Source organism: Bombina bombina, chromosome 7 (genome assembly GCF_027579735.1).
Source record: "Bombina bombina isolate aBomBom1 chromosome 7, aBomBom1.pri, whole genome shotgun sequence".
In the NCBI taxonomy this organism is placed as follows: Eukaryota; Metazoa; Chordata; class Amphibia; order Anura; family Bombinatoridae; genus Bombina; species Bombina bombina.
Window position 1 is genome coordinate 283,475,469 of NC_069505.1, and position 27,606 is coordinate 283,503,074.

The following is a 27,606-nucleotide window of genomic DNA, read 5'->3' on the forward strand; positions in this document are numbered from 1 at the left end:
TTCAGCAAAGGATACCAAGAGAACAAAGCACATTTGATCATATACTGTATATGTATATATAAATGTGTGAACTTCATCTGAATCATTAAAGTTTAATTTTAACTTTACCGTCCCTTTAATTTGGTCTGGGTACATGAATTATGTATTAGTGTTGTACATTTACATGTTTCTATATTCACAAACTGCAGCTGAGCTGTATAAATAGTAACCCAAATGATACCCGCTGCAAGCACATGCTGTGTATGAAAGGGCAGTCATCATATTCCTCTCACCTGCATTATGTAGCTGTTCAGTTTGTACCATCTTCCCTGCACTTGTGTGGAACAAACACTTGTCGCTGGGTTGCTATGACAACTAAAACTTGGCAACAGATATCCTGGAAAATTGCCCCAACTATCTGCCTCCTAATACAACTTCAGTAACTCTCAAGTGATCTGCTCCTCTTACACTGGAGGTGGCCAACTGGGAACAGCAAGATCATCTTGTGCCGCGGCAACTCAACTCCATGAGAGCATACTGAGGTAGGTTCAGAAGCACTATATGGCAGCTTTGTAACAATCCTATACATAGAGTGCACAAGACACATGCACGTGCCTCAGCCTACCTCAGTATGCTCACATAGAAAGGAGTAGACCAAGAGAAAGAGGGAAATTTAATAACAAAAGAAGATTGGAATGTTTTTTCATATTGTCTAAATGATATTCCCTTGTCAGTTTAAACACTAAATACTTGCTCATCATAACGATGTACCCTGAGAATAGCAGGCAGATGCGTTTTCATTTCTATTAGTTGTTTGAAGAGACACGAAAAAAACAAAAACTTTTTGCTTCATGATTCCAACAAAACACACAATTTTATTTATTTTTAGATTTGCTTTATTCTCTTGACATTCTTTGTTGAGGGAGCAGCACTGCACTACTGGGAGCTAGCTGAACACATCTGGTGAGCCAATGACGAGGCATACATGTGTAGCAACCTCGATCCCAGTTATAGCATTGCTTTTCCTGAGCCTACATAGCTATGCTTTTCAACAAAGAATATCAAGAAAATTAAGCAAATTAGATAACAGAAGTAATTTGAAAAAGTGTTTAAAATGCTGCTGTATCCGAGTTATGAATGTTTAATTTAGACTTTACTGTCCCTTTAAATATTGAAGAAATAAACAGAGGTTTAGGGTCCGATAATCTAAAGCTCTCGGCTCTGGCGAGTTTATCTCTTCAGCACCAAATGTTAGAAAGCTGCGTATCTCACTATGCAGGTTACTGGATGTGACGGAGAGACACGTTACAATACTACGTAAAAAAAGGTTTTGTGCGATTTCTCTACATGTGGTGAGTCAGGTCCTATGTCTTATTAAAGTAATCGCCATGTTGCAACTTAAGTTTCTTCTCTGCTGAGGCCAGATAGGCACTGATGAGTTACAAGAGCGTGCAAACAATGGTCGTTTGGAATATAGTGGTAATAGGCTTGTGAAGTCTTATACTTTCATTTCCTGAGGAAATTAGAAAACACGCAAATTTTAAGTTACCAGAAAAGGGGACAAAATAAATAATGAAAGTGTATTGCAAATGTTTTTACTACACACGTAATTAAACACTTTATAATATAATCTCATACTAATGTTCTTTCACACACGCATGTTTATTATCTATCCGTCTGTCTGTCTGTCATGAAAATAATCTTTATTATACAGCTGTGCTGCAGGAGACTGGAAATGAGCTTAACCCTTGAGTGGAAAAGCATTACTGAAATCCAAAGGTTAATAGGTAAACTCAGGATTAGTGACAAGAGCAGGAGAACAGATTTTTTTATAAAAAGTACTATTTATTTGTTGTAAGAACGGAATACATAAATGCTAAAATAAACTATATTCGGTGGCAGATGGCTTTAAATGCACTGATGTATGTTTAGGGTAAAACAACAAGTGCGGTGTAAACCTGTGGATTTGACGTACGGTCTTATCTTTAGACAAACTGTTAAAATGCATTTTTAGAACAAAACAAATACTGTAATGTAATGAGACCCCATTCTAGGCACAATCTAAGAGTGCTGGTGTATAAAACTGTGATACACTTGTACATATAATAGTTACCTGTATCTCAGTACTGTATATGCATTGGTTTATTCCTGGGATATAACAGTATCCTGACAAAAGCTACAAGGCCAAAAGGCTTTGTGACACAGCAGTGACTAGAATTCATCAAAGCTGAAGGAGGCCTGACATTGGGTAAGGACGTGACATGAGAGCACATGACATAAGAGGACGTGATCTGAGAGGACGTAACGTGACATGAAAGGACGTGACATGAGAGCACATGACATAAGAGGACGTGATCTGAGAGGACGTAACGTGACATGAAAGGACGTGACATGAGAGCACATGACATAAGAGGACGTGATCTGAGAGGACGTTACATGAGAGGACCTGAAGTGATATGAGAGCACATGACATGAGAGCACATGACATAAGAGGACGTGACATGAGAAGACGTAATGTGAGATGAGAGGACGTGACATGAGACTCTGGTTGTGACTGGGTTTATATATTATGTATTAACATCTTCTTCACACTCTGTAACCCTCTGTGTGCCACTGCCACTATAAAACGTGCAGTCAGATGAGAGGAAAGTGACTGCAAATACATAACTCTAATGTAAGGGAATCTGCGTCTGATATTAGACACATCTCTCTATATGACAATTTATATCCTTTTTAGTATAATTGCAGATCCTCTTGCAGCATATTCCACAATATTCTTTCACTGAAATAACAACAAAAACACAGAGGGCTAAATTCACTAATGTCCTGTCCAGGTTCACTAGATTCACTGAATATTCGAGCTGAGTGAGCTTCAATTAATCTGTTGCATAGAACAGCACAGGTATTGGTGAGGCTAGAAAGGGTTTTGGTGAAAATTAGTCAATATGACATATCTTAAAGCATGCTTTCTACATGCAAAATAAGTTATCGCATCCGTCTCTAATATACATATATGTCTATAAATAGGATTATTTCTGTACATTTGTTGCTTTGGCACGTTTTAGGGATTCCATCCTCTCCATTGCCCTTTATGGCTCCACGGCCACTGATGCATGATCCATCGTGGTCAGACTGGAGCAGATTTATATCTTTGTTAGTGGGGAGAGATGCAGGGTTCCCAGTGCAGCATGCAGCAAGCTTTGCACCGCCTTCATCAGCTGTAACCGCGCAAACATCTGTCCATACAGATGCGGCAGAGGCTCCTGGGGGCAGATAATGGCAGAAGTTAAAATATATTGACAGTTTGCAAGTGGTTTACAAATGCGCACTATACATGACACAATCCGGTAAGCAGAAGTTTACTGTCTACCAACATTACATACACATTTTTATAGGGTTAATTATTATTGTCATTAGCTCCTTAATTCACAGCTGATTTAGATCAGATCATGTAGCCAGTCCATATCATTTAGGTTAGACTGTGAGCTTAAACCAGGATATTTCTTTACTACGTCTGATAGATTGTACAATTTCTATTATCAGTTACTTTATTCCGTAAGTAGCCTTTGTTAAAAAGCAGGAAAGTCAGCTCAGGGGCGTGCACGTGTATTTGAGATATGAAGTTATTTTGTCCAGACAATTATTCCACGTGAATTATAAAGATGAATACATTCATATTAGACATGAGGCACACAGAAAAGAGAAAATAAAAAGGATCTATTCTTATTCAATAATGAAAGTACAAGAAAAAAAAAAGAAGAAACTTTCCTACTCCTTTTCAATAACATCTAATAATGATAAAAGTACAGAAGGAGTTAAAACAAAAGCAAGATGCTTTTAATAAATTAGTCTTACTAAATAGTGCGCCAGACACATGCTCGCTGACTATCTGGGTATGTTTTCAACATAAATACATTGAGAACTAAATTTGTTTGATAACGTAAGTATATTGCAAACATTTTACAATTTTATATTCTATCTGAATCATGAAAGAAAATGTTTGGTTTTCATCTCCCTTTATGTTAGCATGACGCTCTGTCACGGCAGTGATAATCACTCAAGTGCCCATTGCAGACTTCCACAAACACCTACAATCTGCCATGTACACAATCACACACACAAACTGGATTTATGGGTTGTCGCTGTGGTGCTATATATGGGATGAAAGCACAGCATGACCTTTTTGAAGGTAACAATTATATGAATTGTCTGTCTACAAAGTGACACAATGGGCTAGATTTATCAAGCCCTTTTCTCCACTTTGACTGCAGGTTCGCACAAGTGAGTTTGCAGTCAGGATTTATCCAGCCCTGTTCTTCATCTCTTAGGTAGAGAATTTTAATCTCCCCGATCTCGTCTAACTGAAGAGATTGACAGCTCCTGCTTGCGTGTGATTGGCTGTGCCCATGGAAGGGGGCAGGGTTACATGCAAGTGCAAAGGTAAGCTTGTGTGCAATGTTAAATGCAGGCAGCGGATTGCTGCCAGCCAGAGGAGAAGCCAGGCAGATATGGGCGAATATGTCCACCCATTGTCCGCCAGTGTTTGATAAATTGAGCCCATTATTTCATTATACAGTACATCTACAAACACTGCAGTAAGGTTGTGCAAGTCACAATACTTCATCTGTTTGCGATCAGCTGTGACATAGCTTTGCCTATGTCTCCTGTGTGTGATCAAGATCAGCTGTTACATAGTAGCACCTAAGTCTCCTGTGTGTGATAACGATCAGCTGTGACATAGCAGCACCAAAGTCTACTGTGTGTGATCACACTCAACTGTGACATAGCAGCACCTGAGCCTCCTGTGTTTGATTACGATCAGCTGTGACATAGCAGCACCTAAGTCTCCTGTGTGTTATCACAATCAGCTGTGACATAGCAGCACCTAAGCCTCCTCTGTGTGATCACGATCAGCTGTGACATAGCAGCACCTAAGTCTCCTGTGTGTGATCACGGTCAGCTGTGGCAAAGCAGCACCTAAGTCTCCTGTATGTGATCATGATCAGCTGTGACGTAGCACCACCTAAGTCTCCTGTGTGTGATGATTACGGTCAGCTGTGGCATAGCAGTCTCTTGTGTGCAGCTCAGGCATTGTTCTGAAGCATCTTACAGCTTGTGACAATGTGTAAATGCTCATCACTGGGGACACAGCAAACCTTAGAGCGCTGCTATTTGACAAATGATGGGTTTGTGAAATAAAGTCTACAAACAGCTTCAGTACTACCACTAATGGGTAACTGGAATTACAGTGCCCTTCATATAAAAGGACATTGCAGCACAGACTCACACGTACTTTGTTTAAATAATATAAAATATCAATAATAAAATGCCATAGTGTACTATACTAGTTGAACACATTGGGTAAGCCAATGACAAAAGAAATAGGGGTGCAGCCACCAATCAGCAGTCAATTTTTCTGTGAGCTAAAAGGATTGAATTGTTCTCCAATCAGCCCTCTAGTTACAACAAAAGGCCTCCCAAGGGATAGCACTGATTGGAGAACAGTACAAACCGCTCACAGAAAAATTGACTTTTGAAGTGGGCGGCAGAGCACAGGGTATTTTAATATCTATAATAAAAAGCAAATTATAGCACAGCTTCATTAGAACTGATGAATTTTAACTCCATCTAAAATATCACTAACATTCCGGATCTGTTTTAAAGGGGAGATTTATCATCACTTTATTTAAAACAGCAATTAAAGGGACATTAAACCCAACTCAGAGCATGCAATTTTAAACAACATTTTAATATACCTCTATTATGTAATTTGGTTGATTCTTTAGATATCCTTTGTTGAAGAAATAGCAATGCACATGGATGAGCCAATCACATGAAGTATCTATGTGCAGCCACCAACCAACAGCTATTAAGCATATCTAGATATGCTTTTCATCCAAGGATATTAAGAGAATAAAGTACATTAGATTATATAAGTAAATTAGAAAGTTGTTTAAAATTGCATGCTCTTTCTAAATTAAAGAAAAAAAATAAGTTTGTTCTTTTGTATTTTAATGTTTTCTTATTAATTGATCCAGTTTCACTTTAATAAACTAAACCTATACGGCGTGGGGAACTGACAATAGTTTTGTGGTGTCCAGCGTGGCCAGTTAGGAGCAGTATTAAATGCCCGTCGGACAAAAGAAACACATTTTACAGATTTTCTTCTCAGTGTCAAGTAACACTCATGTAGTTACAGTATAATCCTCTGGGGGGAGCCAAATGCACACAAACGCACACTTACCCCTAGAATGTGCACTCTGTTGTAGTAGGAGCTGAAATCCATACTGAGGTTCACAAGGAATTTACACACCTACAAATGACAAACTCTGGTAAATAGATATGAATGATAAGGATTTTTCTTAAAGGGATATAACAGTCAAAACTGAAATGTGCAGATGTGCTTTAAGTGTTAAGCAGCATGTTGGTATATACTTGTTTCTAATAAACTTCTTATAGTTTAGGGCATATATACATGCTGCTCATGCCGAGTGTGCCATATATACGTACACTGTTCAGAGAGCCGTTGTTCTTTGTATGGTGCAAATAAAGTTATCGCCACCACTGGCTCTGTGTTTGAGATGTTATCCTTAAGCAAGAGCACTATAAATATATAAGACCCTGAAACAGTGACAGCTTTTACTGGAAGCACTTTCTGCTAATACGGGTATTTTGTGTCTGTTCAAAACTTAGATGCCCATTTTAGTTGTGAGTACAATGTCCCTTTTATAGAAACCGAAACAGAGTTAATTCTGCAGCGATCACTACAAGCCTATAATGTCTTAACCCCTTAATGACCACAATGTACCCTGTATGTCACTGGTCGTTAAGGTTTTTTTCAGGACATAATAGCACAAGTCTAGCAAGAACACACTATCAATGCCCTCCCTCCAGAAGGCTTTGTGGAATAGAGCAGTCTCAACGCTGGTGGCAAGACCGAGCTATAAAACAATCAAGTCCCAAAAAAAGGCCAGCGACATACAGGGTACGTCGCTGGTCCTTAAGGGGTTAAAGGGATGTTAAACAGTAAACAAACGCTAGACATAATGATCTATAGCAAAGATTAGCTTTAGAATAATATGTAGATTTATTTTTACATTAAATAATGAAAATGTAAGTGTAAAGGTTTAGTTTAAATAAAGTTATGGGCGCCACCATGCTTGAACTATTTTCTGTTTATCTCTCTGCAAACAAAGGATGTGTGTAAACCCTTTCAGATAATCCTATATTCCATACAGCCTTGTTTGGACATTCTCTTTTATTGCATTCATATATACATATACACACGCATACATACATGTATACACACATACATATACACATACAAACACACATATAAACATACAACATGCATACATATACAAATACAACATGCATACATATACACAGACACACATACAACATGTATATATATATATATATATACACACACACACACACATATACATATACATAAATACATACACACGCGTATACACACACATACATGTATGCACACCCACACACATACAAACCAACATGCATGTATACACACATGCATACACACATATATACAAACACATACATGCATAGGTACATACACAAACACGTATACATGCATGTATACACACACAAACAAGCATGTATACACACACATTTTTTTGCCACTCCCTATGTACAGTTGTACTACAGCACGAAAAATAAATGACATAGAAATATATATATATATATATATATATATATATATATATATATATTTATTTATATTTTCCATTGATCTTTTCAGTGCATATTCATCACCCCTGCACCATTTAATACTGACTGCATCTGTGCTGGCTGTGACCCGGCTCCCAGAGGACGTCAGTAATATCTGTGCAGACTGAGAGAGGACCTCTGGGAATGTCATGATATAATTAAACAGAAGGAGCCATTCACCCTGTAACAGAAACAAAAATACAAGAAATTAGCTGTTATATAGAGGACACATCCTACAAACAGAGACACGAGAATACAAAACAGAATATGATCTCTTTCCCCTGACTATTGTTTAGTGGTTTCTGTGATTTGTAAAAATGGGAACTGCAATATACTCTATTACCGTTTAGGCAAAACACAGTGATATTGGTCTAATGTGTAGAATAAAGGCTACGTCCCTTGACAGTTTACTTAACACCAGACAGACATTAATAACCTCATTGTTGTGTAGTTCTATGGGACAATTATATTCTATCAGTAATCTACAAAACAGCATCTGTAAACTGGTAACAACGTGTAATTGCTGTATTTATTCCACAACACTGATCACATTTAAAAAAGGGACACAAGCGATTCAGCTAGAGGAAGCGACTAAATAAATAACATTTCCAGTTTACTTTTATCAAATTTCCTTTGTCTCCCAAACGACATGAAAGGCAAATATTTACTGTCACTCGAATGAAAGGGAAAGAAATGATATAAGGTTGAATAAAAACAAATCTAGATGCATATTAAAAGGGACAGTATGCTGTAAAATGTATTTCCCTTAATACAGCTGCAGTATATAGAACGTATGAGAAATTGCATTTTCGGGTTTGTGTATATGAAATAGCTAGTTTTGTGCTTTAAAACCACAACCTAATAAAATGGGCTGAGCTTGCAGGTAAAATCTGATCTCTTTATTTTATCATTGTGTACACACAAACTTCCTTATCTTATTTCTGTCTGTAAATTAAAGACCAATACTTATAGAGAACAATGGAAAATCTTCACACTGAAGTGATAGCATACTCTCTGCTGACAGGTATATTGTGTCTCGTCTTCCCCTATATATACCCTTCCCTTCCTGCTGGCTTCAGTTCAGAAAAAGCTGAACTAGGACCTGATTGGAGAGAGAGAAAGCAGGTGGTCCCCAATAGTGACAGAGAATACAATGCACATAGACAAAAGTTGTACCAGGGTGGTCTTCAAACATTGTCCTTAGATATAACTAAAGTTATCTATACAAATCAGTCTTCTTTCTTCTCACTCTTGTGATTGGTTAGTACAACTTCCTACTAAATGCTGCTAATGAAGACGCTTGTTTGTTAAACATATGAAAGGTCCTATGCTAAACAGGCTGTATTATACCTGACCCAAAATGAAGCCATAGCTAGAATGGTGACTTATAACAAAATGCATGGATCGGACTTCTTCATGAGCAATAAGGCAATTAGCCAAAGAAGCATTGTGTCCTTTTCTGCAAACAGTGGACTGTGACTGCCACTGCTGACTGGTCAGTTCTGCTCAGGACCAGCAGTTATCTGTGGCTAACAAAGAGCACTTGATCTACTTTATGTATTTAACGATTGGTTGAAAGAATGTCAAAACATCAGAGTGAAAACCATCCGCTAAAGTAACACTGAACAGGCAGAAACCTGGTCTGCAGGAGAACTGATGGTGTATTGTACATCTGCAGCACTCTGGTTATTTGGTTAACATAAGGAAACAGAAAGCAGATGCTTTTCTTTACATCTGTTTGCTAGAAGCCCACAGTAACCTTAGTGGTAACAAGTTTGTGGGCCTAGAGCAGCATGAAATCCACTTAGTAAGAGAGTCCGTTATCACACAGGATACGTAATGCCATAACTACATACATACATTTCATATGTCAAGAAATTCCAGGTCTTAATAATCAAACAGATCTTGAATTTCTATTGACAAGAGAAAAAGAACTGTAAACCAGGTCCTTCTGGCACAGAGCTACATCTTCTCCTTGTCCCGTTTGTTGTTTAATAACATGAAGATGCTGAGCTACTGGAGTAAAGACACGAGTCTGAGCTTCCTAGAGCTTCTCCTTGTCCCGTTTGTTGTTTAATCACAAGAAGATGTTGAGCTACTGGAGTAAAGACACGAGTCTGAGCTTCCTAGAGCTTCTCCTTGTCCCGTTTGTTGTTTAATAACATGAAGATGCTGAGCTACTGGAGTAAAGACACGAGTCTGAGCTTCTTAGAGCTTCTCCTTGTCCCGTTTGTTGTTTAATAACATGAAGATGCTGAGCTACTGGTGTGAAGACACGAGTCCGAGCTTCCTAGAGCTTCTCCTTGTCCCGTTTGTTGTTTAATCACATGAAGATGCTGAGCTACTGGTGTGAAGATACGAGTTTGAGCGTCCTAGAGCTTCTCCTTGTCCCGTTTGTTGTTTAGTAACATGAAGATGCCGAGCTCCTGGAGTAAAGACACGAGTCTGAGCTTCTTAGAGCTTCTCCTTGTCCCGTTTGTTGTTTAATAACATGAAGATGCTGAGCTACTGGTGTGAAGACACGAGTCTGAGCTTCCTAGAGCTTCTCCTTGTCCCGTTTGTTGTTTAATCACAAAAAGATGCTGAGCTACTGGTGTGAAGACACGAGTCTGAGCTTCCTAGAGCTTCTCCTTGTCCCGTTTGTTGTTTAATAACATGAAGATGCCGAGCTACTGGAGTAAAGACACGAGTCTGAGCTTCTTAGAGCTTCTCCTTATCCCGTTTGTTGTTTAATAACATGAAGATGCTGAGCTACTGGTGTGAAGACACAAGTCTGAGCTTCCTAGAGCTTCTCCTTGTGTCTCACTACTACAAATGCTTTAGGATCCCTTCCTTGCTGGTTTTTGCTTGAGAACAAAAGCTCTTTCTGGACGAATGTTTCAAATTTAAAAATTTCAAAAATTCCAACTGTTGACACCTGGAATATAGATCCATCTAATGACAGTTTCTGCCCATTTCAGACATTTTATTTACTTCATTGCAGCCCCACTACAGGTCGCTCCCATCCTGATAATTGCTACAGTTGCCATGCAAACTGAACACTCAACAAGAAGTTCTATGTTTTAGAACCAGTAAAACTGCTCAGATTTCCAGAATATTTGTCATCTCAGAAGACTCCTAAAAAGACCACTTTTCTTGTGTTCTAAAAATTACTGCAGACTACACACACACTAGTTTGTATGTTAATTCCAGCCGAACTGGGAAAAATCTGTCTCTTCTAAACCAGCAATTAATTAACAACAACATTAGCAGCACAGAAGAATACTACAGTATAAAACCCTGCGCTTGTGATCCTATTTAGCTAATTAACGTAACAAAAAGACATGTCATTTTTGTATATGCAAAGTATATATCAACAATTATGTGTTGTATTTACAAAATAAATGTTTTATAAACATTGTAACTGTCATTTTGTTAGCAAAATTTGTATTGTTTGGCAGTCCAGTGACAAACTCCTTGAAACACCTCAAGTGTTTTTATCTTATCTCCTCTAATGCGGCCATTTAGTTACAGATATATATATATACAGTATATATAAATATATGAACCAGTGCTTTGACCATGCAATCACTGCTTAGCTGCTGGAGAGTCAGGATACTAAAGTCTGTAGGTCGCGCTATATTATCTAATGGGGGAGAGGGTAAAAACACAAAACTTTTAGAGTTAAATTACAGGAAAAACAGAAAAAATAAATCATAAAAATACCCGGAAAGTGTTTTGTTTTTTTAATCTGCAAATGTCGTATTTTTCTTTGTTTTAAGGTATTAAGGGTGGATCACCCAACATAATCATATGAAACTGAATACTGCAGGATAGGAAAGGTATATACAGAGCAAGAGAATGTCACCTGACCTCAGGTAACAAGAAGCTATCGTACTTACTAATGTACAATATGGCAGCATCAAGAAAACGGGAATAACTTTGTCTCTTTTAAGAACTGAATGAATCTAAGAGATCATGGAAATGACACGTGCACCCATCAGAGCTGCAAACATAATGACTAGTACATGGCTTACCTCTTCTTTTAGGGTTGAATAATTTAGTTCTCGAGCTGGGGGGAATTCTGGGTAGAAACCTGAAAGAGAGGAGAACACAATGAGAATCCCTGCAGCTCAGTCATACTGAGCCGTATTTTGTGAGATTGGGTACCTTGGCTGACTGCCATATTGTAGCTGTCGAACATGGTGGCAAGGCGAGCACAGTTATACATCACAAATGCCCCACTCTTTGTCCCTTTGGTTGTGATGCTGCTGTCTTCTAAATCCAACGTTACCTGATTGTAAAACAGGTACAGAAATAAAAAGAAAACAGAAATAAGCAACATTCAGACAAACTAAACCACCAACCTGAGCAATACCATCCTCTTTTAGTGTATTTGCACATAAAACAAGAAATAAAACTCATCTGTGTCTATTTTATGTTAATGGTCATTGATTTCACCACTGTACGTAAATACACAGGGAAAGGGGAAAATGTCATGGTTCCGTTCTTGCAAGAGGATCTACGTACAAGTCAATAAATAATAGCAGCTCAAAACCCACTTATTGGTTATCCAATCAGATGAGTGGAAAGGCTCAATTCTGACAGTGAACCCACTCACTGAAATCTTGATTGAGGAACCGGTTAACCACTCATAATTGCTTTAACTGTAAATAAATAGGAGGGATTCCAAAATAGCTTCATATAAAGGGTGATGAAGATGAATGGAAGTGATCATCTTACTAGGCCTGTGCATTCTTTGTGTTGAAGTCCAGCTACTTAACACGAGAGCATACTGCTAGAGTATTTATGCTATGGGTATTAGGTTCTTTTAGGGTTCTGTTTTTACACTGTTATGGAGGTCATGTTTGAAAGTTGGTTTGGTAGGGGACATCCCGTTGGGTACTAGGTGTTAACTTGTGATAGGAAAGTTGTGGAGGGTAGGTCATTTGGGTGCTGATGGCCGTTAGGTGGTTTTGCAGAAGGTTAAAGGGACATTAAACCCAAACATTTTCTTTTCATGATTCAGAAAATACATTTTTAAAAAGTTTCCAATTTACTTCTATTATCAAATTTATTTCATTCTTATGTTAGTCTTTGTTGAAGAGATACCTACGTAGGTAGCATGCACATGCCTGAAGGACTACATGACAGGAAATAGTGCTGCCATATAGTGCTCCTGCTAATGTATAACATTGTTGCAAAACTGCTGCTATAAAGTGCTGCAGACACGTGCACACTCTTGAGCTTACATTTCTGCTTTTTAACAAAGGATAACAAGAAAACGAAGAAAAAATGATAATAGAAGTAAATTAGAAAGTTGTTTAAAATGTTATGTTCTATCTAAATCATCAAAGAAAAATTTGGGGTTTTATGTCCCTTTAACAGGTTAACTGGAGGATCCTAATCCCTAAGTCCCTAATATATAGAGGTAACCAGTGATAACAAGACCTCATGATCTAAAACAATCCGTCAGTGCTACAAGGTACTTAACAGGATGAACTATGGCACATTTTACACCATGAGCTGTGTATCTCAGTAAGGGATGTAACCTTCATTTCTGTATGTGATAGTAACATGCATACAGGATAGTTCTCAATAAAATAAGCATTTTAAAATATATGTTTTTAACAAACTACTATAGTTCTCTCTGCATTGTTCTATGAGATCCATAAAGCCCATTTCTGCTGTTGCAAGACAACGGACTTCACTGGAAGACCGGAGGACTAACTAAAAGACAGGAGGTCAATCAGCTGGAAAACTGATATTTCCATAGGCGATTACATGTCACAGTGATAGTCTTTTACACACCCTAGTATATCACAGTTCCCTAATCAGATCTCTACATAACTTGTATTAAACAAGAACCCATTTAAATGAACAAACAGTGACACTGAGAACTTTGCTCACCTGGCTGCGCTGTGCTGTTGCCATCATTTCAAATTTAATAGCTGCTGCCGTTAAAGAACAGATTATTTCCTCCAAGCTGTCACCTAAAAAAATAACAAAGAGTGACTCAATAAGACGTACTGAGCTGTCGCACAGTAGGAGCGCACTGAAAATAAGGTAAACCCAACACTACAAGTCTCACATGTATTCGTAAAGTTGAGTGCTTAGATCAATTTTGGATAATTCACTGTGTGATCTATGTGTGCATGTGCCTTGACATCTGAGTGAGAAGAATACTGTAGGGAGTTTGTGCCGAGTTATGACTTATTCATCCAGTGCAAAATCTTCTTGTGAAAAATATATTTACACATTTTTATTTGTAAATTGAGGCTATATTGTCGCTGATACAGAGAAATGGGAAAGCACCCAGTCTGGTCATCTCCTGTTTACAAATTACTGGCATAACAGGAGATTCCAATCCAATCTACCTTTTGGGCAAATCATTTAAATTCACAGGACATATTGTTTTTATATTATATCCGATTTCATTTTACAATGGGTAGAAAAAAAAAAGATTAATGGAACAGCAGAATGAAAAGTAGAAATGCAGAATATAAAGTCTGTAAATGTCATGTAATCACTGTGCCCACAACACACAACATTGTCAAAATTATTCTATTAGTGTAAAATGTTCAATCATACTTTATAAAATATATATATATATATATATATATATATATATATATAACTTCTGGGAAAGCAGAGGTTAATAAAAGTATAAGAGCTGGTTGGCCCTGAATGAGTAGTATAGCGGTTATATAAGGAGCGCTATGGACTGAAAAAGAATTTAAGGAACCTTGAAGAAGGTCTCCGTACTTCATGACCGAGGCGTCAAGCATCTGTGTCTTTCGTAGACTGCAGAAAAGAAACGGGTTATAAGTGATAGTGCATTAACAAAGTTGCAAAGGAACAAGCAAAATAAATATTCAACTGCTTGATATTTCAAGGATTCAATTTTAGAAAGAGAACGTGTGTAGGTCACAGGGGAGCTAACAGAGACTACAACCTAAGCAGATACTACCCAACAGAACAAGCTACTAGATGTTCCTCAGCAAGTTGGCAACTCTGACATTTTACTTCTTATATGTGAACTATAGGATTTGTTATACTAAACATCACACAGCAACATAGACGTGTACCTAATAAATAATATGCATTTAGCTTATAGGATGAAAGTAAAAATGTAATTTATAGTAGTAGATTCTCTGTTACAGAGGAGGGAACAGTCAGTTGTTTGAGGAACAAGCTTATCATCACTATATGCTATAGGAACCCTTGCTTTTGTGTTTGTGAGAGTGAGCTTAGTACATGCCCTAAGTGTGCACCATAAAGACAAGACCATCATGCATTAAACATCTTGCTAAAATAAGGGATATCTTACTGGTAATACTCGGAGCAGCTAACAGCAGGGGAGGAGCTCAGAACTTTTACAGGTCCACAGATGAGATGTTTCTGCAACAGAGTAAAATGTGATACAAGAATTTCTTTTAACCCCCTGGTTGCCAGAGAGGTTTGCAACACATTTCTACACAGCTATGAGAAAATAGTTTTTGTTTTACTGGTCAGATCTATTTTCCCAAAAGTCGTTTCTCTGTTCTCTTTAGATCCAATACCATATGCAGGTTCTATATGTGAAAGGAAGACACCTACATTACAATGTAATTACTCTCCACACTGGTGAGTTTTTGATAAACCGGCCATTAGTTTATTAGCTTTTACTGGTGAATATTCTAATCTTTTAGAAAAACATTTCTATTGATCACTCTTCACAATTCACTATTAAAGAATTTGGGACTTTTGCACAAATATCATTTAATAAGCTTCTCTAAAGGACAGGCATATAGTCAGGAGGATATATCACCCTTTTCTATAAACTATCTCATGCTCATTCATGGCACATTTTGGCCCTTTGTTCTGGTACAAAACTATTCCTCGTTTACCTGGTCAGGTGCACTATCACCAGAATCCAGCATTGTGAAGAGACGGTCTAGCTTCTGCTGATGGAACTCCTTCTCATAGCTGACTACATGCAGCAGTGCGCAGTGCGTCCCCTCTACCTGAATGCAAGAAGAAATAACCCATATTTACTAAATTCCCCTACCCAGCAGACCCTGCAAGCAATTCCTAGTCAAGAACTGAAGACAGACATATGCCCTCAAAGAAATAACATCAACTTACCCGGCTTTCTTGCACAGCTCTCTGCAACTCTGCCACTTGCTTCAAGTCATCGTCTGTTACTGTGACAGAGGGAACAATATGTAATGTGATTTTTATTTCAAATAACATTATTTTACCCAAGGGTAACAAATATAAAATGTAGGAGCCAGCTGTATATTTTTTGGCATCAGGGACGGAATTTGAGGCAACAAGACAGGTTTTTGTCTTATATAAACATTTTAACTTATTCCTGCATTGTTAATATCTGCAGAGAAAACTATATATGGTATTTACAATAATGCAGAGTCATCATAACTAAGCAATAAAACGTGCGCTTCATATATTATACATATGGAGACTCTTCTAGAATGTTTAAAATGGTTACTTTAGAGAAGAGCGTTAGCATTCACTGCAACCATTCTATACAAATGAGATAAATGAAGAGGGCGGTTCAATGTTATCTATCTAAGACCATTAAATATTGTAGAATTGCACAATCCACAAATGCACAATAAAAATACTTTTTTTTTTTCTAAGACATTTCAAAGATTGCTTATATTTCTCTGCCCATGGTATCATGTGACAGTCATCAGCCAATTACAGACTCATATACGTATACACTGTAAACTCTTGCACATGCCCAGTAGCAGCTGGTGCCTTAGAAAATGTGCTTATAAAAAGACTGAGCACATATTGATAATGCAAATAAATTTGAAAGTTTTTTGGTTTTGTATTAATTGTACGTTCTATCTGAATCATGAAAGTCTAATTTTGAATTTAGGGTCACTTTAAAGACACAATCTCAATATGCTCTTATGGAAAAGAGCTAAGTTTCAGCAAACAGTTAATTTGGTAATAGAAGTAATGTGTTATCTAAACGTATACACTCCCTCTGAATCATAGAAGCTTCTTTCTGACTTCCATGTATCCTTAAAAAACAATAAAAATAACCCTGTGCTGTAAGATACTTTACGTCATCTATAACAGTACTTGACAAATACGGTCACAATCTAGGAGCCAGTCCAAAAATCTAGGAGACAGGTGTTCTTCATCAGTTAGCGTGACAAACAGACCCTTGCATTGCCATCAAAGGAATGACAAAAGTACAAAACGATTGCAATGTCTTCATAGGACACTTAATTTAAAAAAATAAAAATAAAATTGCATTGGTGTCAGAGGGTATTACAATATAAAAACAAATGCAGTGGCATCTGAGTAATAAAAAAAAAAATTACACTGGTGTCAGTGGGCATTAAAATGATATTGCATGAAATAAAAAAAACAGTCTATTGTCATCTGTGGGCATTTAAAAAATGTTTGCATTGGCATCAGCACCATACTATAGACTGTATCATATATGCTATTTTCGTACATTTGGAATCCTGTGTCGCTGTATTTGTATGCTCTGATCACCATGTGTTTGTGCTTCAGAATTCATTTGCAATATTAATTTGTGTGTTTTGAATGATATTAAATTAAATATTTTGTGAGACACAAGATCTGTTTGACAGAGCGCCAAAGCACTTGTGTGCGATAGTCACTAAGCTTTCAGCTGATGTACCACAAACTGATAGTGTCATTTACCTGGGAATTCATCCAGGTTTGACGCCTCTAGGCATATGTGCTGCTGCTAAGAAAATAATCTACATTTAAATTAAGCAGGATGTGTGTCTTACCATTTAGAGGCTGCTCCAGGTCATGGCTGTTAACATGATCCCTCTCTTTAAGGTATTTCTTAAATGCCGTTATTTCCTCCTGCACACACAGTGCTTCTGGTTCAAATGGCCAAGAGACTCCCAGCTGGTGCAAAAATAACTGGAGTTCAGTATTACGCAGTTTTGGGACTAAGTGGACTTGTGCTCTGAAAGAACAGGAGAAGTATATAGTTAGATAGGCACGGAGGTACCAGACCAGTGTGAATACTGCAGGTGTCATGGGAGCAAACAGTGAATAAATGAAATGTTCCCTCTTATATCCTAGAGGAGTGCTTCCTTCCAATTGTCCAACCCTGTAAAAACTCATCACTTATCACCAGCATATGTTTTGTGTCACTGATTAAAGGGCCACTATACACAATAAAATAGCATAATCAATAAATGCATAATACAAAGACAATGCAAAAGCACTTTGTTTGAATTTCAAGTAACTTTTAAGCCTCTGAATGACGGGGTTGATTTAAATTAAATTGTGTGTTAAATTGTATAGCCTTCACTTTTATCATAATATATTTATAGAGAACGCTAGTCATTGCCACTCCTAAAACTAGCAACACAATGACAATATTAATAACATATCATTGACTAAATGATGCTTTGATAAAGTAAAAGCACAAATAAACAGCACAACAAGGGGTCACAATCTCACGCTGAAGGGCAGCAGGTTCGGAAGTCATATGTGTTAGAAAAACCAAAGCTGATTCAAGGAACAAACAACTGGTGTAGGTGCTAAGGACAAGTACTACAAGACTTCCTGGGTATGCATGAGGCTATACTGAGAATTAAAGGGACAGTCTACTCCAGAATTGTTATTGTTTAAAAAGATAGATAATCCCTTTATTAACCATTCCCCAGTTTTGTATAACCAGCACTGTTATATTAGTATAATTTTTACCTCTGTGATTACCTTGTATCTAAGCCTCTGCAGACCGCCTCCTTATCTCAGTTCTTTTGACAGACTTGCATTTTAGCCAAACAGTGCTGACTCATAAATAACTCCATCGGAGTGAGCACAGTGTTACCCATATGACAATTGTGAACTAGCGCTCTCTAACTGTGAAAAACGGTCAAAATGCACTGAGATAAGAGGCGGCTTTCAAGGGCTTAGAAATTAGCAGATGAGCCAACCTAGGTTTAACTTTCCAAATTTGATGGTAAAAGTAAATTGGAAAGTTGTTTAAAATTGAGTGCCCTATCTGAATCATGAAAGTTTAATTTTGACTAGACTGTCCCTTTAAAGGGACAGTAAACACCTTGAAATTTTTATAGAATAGTTTAGTTATGTATAATAAAACAACTTTGTATTATACTTAATAAATAATATACTATTATTTATTTTGCCCCTTTTTCCTTTAATTTAGCTCTGAAACTTGAGGATTTTCTAATTCTCTGAATATAACAGACACACTGCATCCTTAAAAAGATTAACCCTGTTGCATGTCTTTCCCTAATTGTCTTTAACAAATAAAAACTACAAAACAACTCACTTTATACCAAAATAATGACCGTGGCTAGCCAGACTCAAGCTTGGAATGGATCCTCTAAATAAGGAAAGTGGCTATTAAAAACAATTGCAGCAAACAAGACGTTCATTTGTTTTAAAACATTTTTATATAGCAACACATCAGACATGTCTTGTAAGTAGAAGGTGTTTACTGACCCTATAAGCTGACATTTCAGGACAAATATGGGAAGATATGATGAGCCTTTTGCTTCTTATCTGGTGGTGTGGTGCTTTGATGGGCTGCACTGTAACACACATATGTACCATATTGCAGTCATTTTAACACTATAAACAGGTTTGGAAAACACAAATGAAAAGATCAAATATACCAGAATAAAAGAAAAAAACACAACCGCTTAGATCAAAGCTAAAGCCGGTCTTAAAGGCATTGTGCACACAAATGCAATTTACAAACTAAGCCACACTCCAACGCGTTTTGTGCACTTGAGATTAATTCATGTCTGTAGTGCTTTCTCTCAACCTAACGGCTGCAAACCTGAATAACACATAAGCTCACTTCTGTGGATATCTAGTTGTGCTGGGGATATACAATCTGACATTATTACTCCTTCCAAGGGACCCCAAACCTCCATCCTCTTCACTACTTCTCCTTGATCCAGTTACTATTCTCTAATTATCTGTAGCTGAACATTTGCAGCACAAGAAAAGTCTGGAAGATAGGAAATGAAGGAAAGATATAAATCACAGGCAGTCTAAAGAGAGCACTTAGGGGTCGATTTATCAAATGCTTTCGTCAGTCTTTGAGCCCCTACGGCTGCAGGTTCTCACAAGAGAACCTGCTCGCCGTAGATAACAAGCAGCGGTCATCAGACCACTGTTTTCCTAACTTTTCAACACCTCAAAGGTGGCGAAAATTCAATCTCCGCTGTCTAGTCCGACCGGGGAGATTGACAGCTCCTGCCCGCGCGTGATTGGCTGTGCGGGGTTGCACGCCAGCGCAAAATAGCTCTCGTGTGCAACGGCAAATTCCTCCGGGGAAATTCGCCCCACCAGAGGCAAGCTGTGGCAGACAGGGGTGCGTATATGTGCCCCTGTCCGCCTCAGCTTGATAAATCTAGCCTTAGTGGAGAATCTGGAGATAGTTATGGATACAAGATAGTTTATTGCTTTGTAAGCTGGGGTAAGTATCTGCATTTAGTTTGGTAACCCACAGGGAACCAGTGACAGATAATTACAGGTAATAATAATTGTCAGATGCATTAAAGGGATAGTCTAGTCAAAATTAAACTTTCATGATTCAGAATTTTAAGCAACTTTCTAATTTACTCCTATTATCAATTTTCTTAATTCTCTTGGTATCTTAATTTGATTGTAAGCTTAGGAGCCAGCCCATTTTTGGTTCAGCACCTGGGTGGCGCTTGCTGATTGGTGGATACATTTAGACACCAATCAGAAAGTGCTACCAGGTGCTGAACCAAAAACAGGCCGGCTCCTAAGCTTACATTCTTGCTTTTTCAAATATAGAAACCAAGACAACAAAGAAAAATTGATAATAGGAGTAAATTAGAAAGTTGCTTAAAATTGCATGCTCTATATAAATCATAAAAGTTTAATTTTAACTAGACTATTCCTTTTAATGATAGACTGGATAGAGGAGAGATCGGTATTGGGGTGACCACTAAGAAGCAGACACAATATGTCACATGAGTGGATTAATGTGGTGTCTTGGTTGAGTAAAATGGCAAATTCTACAGTGGTTATCTACATTAGACTCGTCAAGTGCTTGGGGAACAGCATTTATTTATTTCTGTACAATGATTTTCTACCAACAAGCTTTATACTCTAAGCTAAGACCGCCTTTCTTTGCCCAGTTTCTCAAATGAATAAACCTTTTAATATGTTGTATACATTCTTACACTATGGGGTGTGATCAAATATCCCTAATTTAAAAAAAAGTCAAACTAAATGTGTATAATTCTATGGATGGTAGGGAGTTCTTATGATAATTGGAGGCTTGCGTGTTAACTATATTTGTGCAGCTTTAAAAGAATGTACTGACCCCGCGAGTCGGAGGAGCTCAGCCAGGTGATCTGCCACTAAGACAGCCCTCAAATGGCTCAGTTTGAGTGCATTTAACCCCTCACAGCTGTGCAGAGGAGCACAGTTCAGTACAACTGAGTTTTCCCCATTATCGGAGGGCACCGGCTTCATGTACAGAGAGAAGTCTGTGAGAACACTCTGGAACACGGCAGGTCTGTCCAGTTGAACAAGAAGTCCAGCTTCGTTCTGCAGACATCTTTGGATCGGTAATACACCCGAGACTTTTAGTGAGGTCAGCTTGTTAAGGAGATCTTCAGGAACCTAATGGCACATAAAGAAGATACGTTTTATTTTAATAATGAATACAAAAATTACCAGAGCTCCCAATGATCCCAGCCCTCTCTCCTCCCAATGATTCCAGCCCTCCCCCTCACAGTGATCCCAGGCCCTCCCACTCACAGTGATCCCAGGACCGCCCACTCACAGTGATCCCAGGACCGCCCACTCACAGTGATCCCAGGACCTCCCCCTCACAGTGATCCCAGGACCTCCCCTTCACAGTGATCCCAGGACCTCCCCTTCACAGTGATCCCAGGACCTCCCCTTCACAGTGATCCCAGGACCTCTCCTCCCCTCCCAGTAATCCCAGCCATCTCCTTCTCCACTCTGTTAGTTACCCCAGACCTCTCCCTAATGAGTCACCCCAGCCCTCCCCTTCTCTCTATCAGTAACCCCAGCCCTCCCCTTCTCTCTATCAGTTACCCCAGCCCTCCCCCTCTATCAGTTACCCCAGCCCTCCCCTTCTCTCTATCAGTTACCCCAGCCCTCCCCTTCTCTCTCAGTTACCCCAGCCCTCCCCTTCTCTCTATCAGTTACCCCAGCCCTCCCCTTCTCTCTATCAGTTACCCCAGCCCTCCCCTTCTCTCTATCAGTTACCCCAGCCCTCCCCTTCTCTCTATCAGTTACCCCAGCCCTCCCCTTCTCTCTATCAGTTACCCCAGCCTTCCCCTTCTCTCTATCAGTTACCTTAGCCCCCCTTTCTCTCTATCAGTTAGCACAGCCCTCCCCCTTCTTTCTATCAGTTACCACAGCCCTCCCCTTCTTTCTATCAGTTACCACAGGTCTCTCCTCCCCCTGCCACTTAACCCAGATCACGACCTCATCAGTTACAACAGGCCTCTCTCTCACCTGTTACCCCAGGTTTATCCACCCCCATGCCAGTTACCGCAGGCCTTCCCTTCTCCCCTCTCACAGTTACCTCAGGCCTTCCCTTCTCCCCTCTCACAGTTACCTCTTCCCTTCTCCCCTCTCACAGTTACCTCAGGCCTCCTCTCCTCTCACAGTTACCTCAGGCCTCCTCTCCTCTCCTCTCACAGTTACCTCAGGCCTCCTCTTCTCCCCTCTCACAGTTACCTCAGGCCTCCTCTTCTCCCCTCTCACAGTTACCTCAGGCCTCCTCTTCTCCCCTCTCACAGTTACCTCAGGCCTCCTCTTCTCCCCTCTCACAGTTACCTCAGGCCTCCTCTTCTCCCCTCTCACAGTTACCTCAGGCCTCCTCTTCTCTCCTCTCACAGTTACCTCAGGCCTCCTCTTCTCCCCTCTCACAGTTACCTCAGGCCTCCTCTTCTCCCCTCTCACAGTTACCTCAGGCCTCCTCTTCTCCCCTCTCACAGTTACCTCAGGCCTCCTCTTCTCCCCTCTCACAGTTACCTCAGGCCTCCTCTTCTCCCCTCTCACAGTTACCTCAGGCCTCCTCTTCTCCCCTCTCACAGTTACCTCAGGCCTCCTCTTCTCCCCTCTCACAGTTACCTCAGGCCTCCTCTTCTCTCCTCTCACAGTTACCTCAGGCCTCCTCTTCTCCCCTCTCACAGTTACCTCAGGCCTCCTCTTCTCCCCTCTCACAGTTACCTCAGGCCTCCTCTTCTCCCCTCTCACAGTTACCTCAGGCCTCCTCTTCTCCCCTCTCACAGTTACCTCAGGCATTCCCTTCTCCCCTCTCACAGTTACCTCAGGCATTCCCTTCTCCCCTCTCACAGTTACCTCAGGTCTCCTCTTATCTCCTCTCACAGTTACCTCAGACCTCCTATTCTCTCCTCTTACAGTTACCTCAGACCTCCTATTCTCTCCTCTCACAGTTACCTCAGACCTCCTATTCTCTCCTCTTACAGTTACCTCAGACCTCCTATTCTCTCCTCTTACAGTTACCTCAGGCCTCCTCTTCTCCCCTCTCACAGTTACCTCAGGCATTCCCTTCTCCCCTCTCACAGTTACCTCAGGTCTCCTCTTATCTCCTCTCACAGTTACCTCAGGCCTCCTCTTCTCTCCTCTCACAGTTACCTCAGACCTCCTATTCTCTCCTCTTACAGTTACCACAGGCCTCCTCTTCTCTCCTCTCACAGTTACCTCAGACCTCCTATTCTCTCCTCTTACAGTTACCACAGGCCTCTTCTTCTCTCCTCTCACAGTTACCTCAGGCCTCCTCTCCTTTCACAGTTACCCCAGGCCTCCTCTCCTCTCACAGTTACCTCAGGCCTCCTCTCCTCTCACAGTTACCTCAGGCCTCCTCTCCTCTCAAAGTTACCTCAGGCCTCCTCTTCTCTCACAGTTACCTCAGGCCTCCTCTCCTCTCACAGTTACCTCAGGCCTCCTCTTCTCCCCTCTCACAGTTACCTCAGGCCTCCTCTTCTCCCCTTTGTCAGTTACCCAACATATCTCCCCATCAGTTACTCCAGTATTTCCTCTATCCCCCTAACAATTAATCCAGTCCTACATTTCATCCTGTCTTTGCCTCCACAACTGCTAGTTACTCCAAGTCCCCTGTTTCTCCCTAACCCCAGGAATTACCTTCCCCTCAATCCTCTCCCCTCAATAGAAACCCCAAGCTTCCCCTTCACCCCCTGACAGTCAGTAACCCCAGAGATCCTATTCTACCCCAAGCCTCCCCCTGTCAGCTACCGCAGGCTTTTCCTACTCCCCCTCTCAGTTACCCTCGTCTGCCTTTTTTCTCCCATTTCTTACCCCAAGCCGCCTTTTCACCCCATACTATATATACCATACCTCCCTATCTACCCCCGCCGGCTATCCTATCCTCTCCATACGTTTTACCTCTTCTCCATGGAAGATTTTATTGAGGGCGCCCTTTGGCATCAGGAAGTCTCTGCTCTTCAGATTTCTTTGGCTGCCCTCCTTAAACCAGACTACTGGGGCAGCCCTGTCACTTCGTACAACGTCAACCAATAACCTGAGAAGTTCAGAAACTCGCACCGGTCCCTCTCCGCAGCATCCGGTATCCATAGTGACCGCCGAACTGTATCCGGAACCTTCTACCTGTAGTTCCTGTGCCTGGGGGAAAGCATAAGCATCGGACCCTGCAGAACCGGAATTTGACGTCATATCGACGCCTAGTGACCGCCATATTTGTTGTGGTATAGAGAGAGAGTCAATAGCTTGCTAGTCCCATAAACAATGCGTTATAAAAGGTGACTTTTTATGTAAGAGATATAAACAGTAATATACAAAGACAGTAGTACATTTATTTGAAATTTCACTTAGCTTTATTGTATTTTTAAAGTTATAATGTCAGAGCAAATAAGGATTCACTTTATCATGTGGTATATTGTGCATAGGAGGTGCTGTCCCCTCACCGACACCACCAACAATATTAGTTCATATTTAATTTGCCTCATTTATTTCTTATAACTTGTGTCCAGGCACATATGAAGAAGGGGCTATCACCACCCACTAAACAACTGGAGGGGACATTTCCAGGGCTAAAAAAAATCCAGGGATTATATACAACAAAATCCAGGGACTGTTCCTGGGAATCAGGGACTGTTGGCAACTATGCTTTAGTTCCTTAGTTATGGTGTATATTAAAACAGTGTATTATTATTTATGCTAATGATTGTGGCCAGTATTTTTTTCCCCAGAAAAGGTGGCAATTCTATCTATATCCTGCTGCCAAGGCACATGCCTAGTTGCCCTACACTTGTTGGATAGAGAGGTCACATTACATTATACTGACACATGCTAAATATAACTGCTTTAAAATAAGATTATAATCACATTGCACACAGGAAAACGTTTATATAAATTAATTTAATGTCATTGTATATGTTCCCATAGTACAAATACACACATTTAATTACCTATTGAGAAGTGTGCAGTAACAGTTACTTTCTCATTATCAAACCACTGATATCTGTTTGTTTAGTGGTGCTGAGCATAGGGTTGTCACAGACAGTTTAGGTTTCGGTGTCCGGGTTTGAAGCTAAGTCAGGCCCGAACATGCAAATGCCCAGGTTTGGTGGAAACCAGCCACAGCCAAAAAGGTGACATTGTGCATTTGCAACACACTGCACATGCCCACAGTTATTTCTCTTGTGTCTGTGTCTTTGTGTGGGAATGTATCTGAGTAAGGGGATATGTGTGTGTCTGTCTTTGTGCGTGAGAGTGTGTGTTCTTAGTGTTTGTCAGTGTATTTCTGTGTCTGTGTGTTAAAGAGTGAGTGCATTTGAGTGTGTGTGAGAGAGAATGTGTGTGAGTATGTGTGTTAGAGAGTGTGTGAATATCTATGTGCTAGTTTGTGTTTATGTGCTATTATACATAGTGCATACTCTGCAAAAAAATGTATTAGAGATAGGCTGACCATATCGCCGCTTTAAGAAGGAACACATATGAAAAATACATATGTCAGGGTTCTTATACAAAACATTTCTTTAAACAGCCCTGAAAACAGCCCTGACATATGTATTTTTCATATGTGTCCCTTTTTAAAGCGGCAATATGGTCACCCTAATTAGAGAGTACTCGGGTTTGGCCTGAACTAAAGGTGGCAACCTTAACCGAGGGTCACACAAAAAATCCTTGGTGGGTCAGATGTGGGGAGTCTTGTTGAGTCTCTTCTCCTGAACACACATAAGCATTATAATATCTGAATGTAACATATATTTCCATTTAAACAGGGTATCGATCAGGCTGAATCACTGTCTCATGGACAGAAATTTGCAGGCAGATATGTCATATATAACAACATCTCACCATACATAACTTTCCCTGTGCAAGATATCAACTGATAAGGTAAAGTTTGAGACTTAAAGGGACACTGTACCCAAATTTTTTCTTTTGTAATTCAGAAAGAGCATGCAATTTTAAGCAACTTTCTAATTTACTCCTATTATCAATTTGTCTTCGTTCTCTTGCTATCATTAATTGAAAAAGAAGGCATCTAAGCTTTTTTTTGTTTCAGTACTCTGGACAGCACTTTTTTATTGGTGGATGAATTTATCCACCAATCAGCAAGGACAACCCAGGTTGTTCACCAAAAATGGGCCGGCATCTATACTTACATTCTTGCATTTCAAATAAAGATACCAAGAGAATGAAGAAAATTTGATAATAGGAGTAAATTAGAAAGTTGCTTAAAATTTCATGCTCAATCTGAATCATGAAAGAAAATTTTTGGGTACAGTGTCCCTTTAAGGAATCCCTTGGATGTGAAAGAGCCTTTTTTTACATCCAATGGGTAAACATTAGTTTTCTCCTCCAGCAGCAATATGGCATTGTTGATGTAGCCATCATTGTGTTCATCAGCAGCAGTGATAATTCTAAGAATATGAAACAATAAGTACTAGTTGGTTCATTTTACTTGTTGCATCTAAAACACAAACACCTAGATTACGAGTTTTGTCGGTAATGGTGTGCGGTGCTAACGCCCAGTTTTCCCTCACCGCTCACCTACAGACAACGCTGGTATTACAGGTTTTTACAAACCCAGCGTTAGCCGCAGAAAAGTGAGCGTAGAGCAAAATTTAGCTCCACACCTCACCTCAATACCAGCGCTGCTTACGGTAGCGGTGAGCTGGCAAAACGTGCTCGTGCACGATTTCCCCATAGGAATCAATGGGGCAGAGCCGGCTGGAAAAAAACCTAACACCTGCAAAAATGCAGCGTAAAGCTCCTAACGCAGCCCCATTGATTCCTATGGGGAAATACTTTTAATGTCTACACCTAACACCCTAACATAAACCCCGAGTCTAAACACCCCTAATCTTACACTTATTAACCCCTAATCCGCCGCCCCCGACATCGCCGACACCTGCATAATATTATTAACCCCTAATCTGCCGCTTCGGACACCGCCGCCACCTACATTATACTTATTAACCTCTACTCTGCTGCCCCCAACATCGCCGACACCTACATTTTATTTATTAACCCCTAATCTGCCGCCCCCAATGTCACCGCCACCTACCTACACTTATTAACCCCTAATCTGCCGCCCCCAACGTCGCCACCACTATAATAAACATATTAATCCCTAAACCTAAGTCTAACCCTAACCCCTCCTAACTTAAATATAATTTAAATAAATCTAAATAAATATTCCTATCATTAACTTTGTTATTCCTATTTAAAACTAAATACTTACCTATAAAATAAACCCTAAGCTAGCTACAATATAATAGTGACATTGTAGCTAGCTTAGGGGTCATTTTTATTTTACAGGCAACTTTGTATTTATTTTAACTGGGTACAATAGTTATTAAATAGTTATTAACTATTTAATAGCTACCTAGTTAAAATAAA

At 39.7% G+C, this 27,606-nt stretch overlaps 1 protein-coding gene across 1 annotated transcript; it reads right to left on the minus strand.

Moving 5' to 3' along the window:
- Positions 1-1,803: 1,803 nt before the first annotated feature.
- Positions 1,804-24,317, minus strand: DALRD3 (DALR anticodon binding domain containing 3). Its single transcript, XM_053720796.1, has 13 exons — positions 24,124-24,317; positions 21,038-21,339; positions 17,475-17,659; positions 15,820-15,878; positions 15,582-15,698; positions 15,023-15,093; positions 14,438-14,496; positions 13,603-13,685; positions 11,863-11,986; positions 11,730-11,788; positions 7,781-7,894; positions 6,224-6,292; positions 1,804-3,242 (listed from the first exon to the last, which is right to left on the minus strand). Exons 1-13 carry the CDS (start codon positions 24,310-24,312, stop codon positions 3,123-3,125), a joined length of 1,551 nt encoding a protein of 516 aa, XP_053576771.1. The 5' UTR covers positions 24,313-24,317; the 3' UTR covers positions 1,804-3,122.
- Between the last annotated feature and the right edge of the window lie 3,289 nt (positions 24,318-27,606).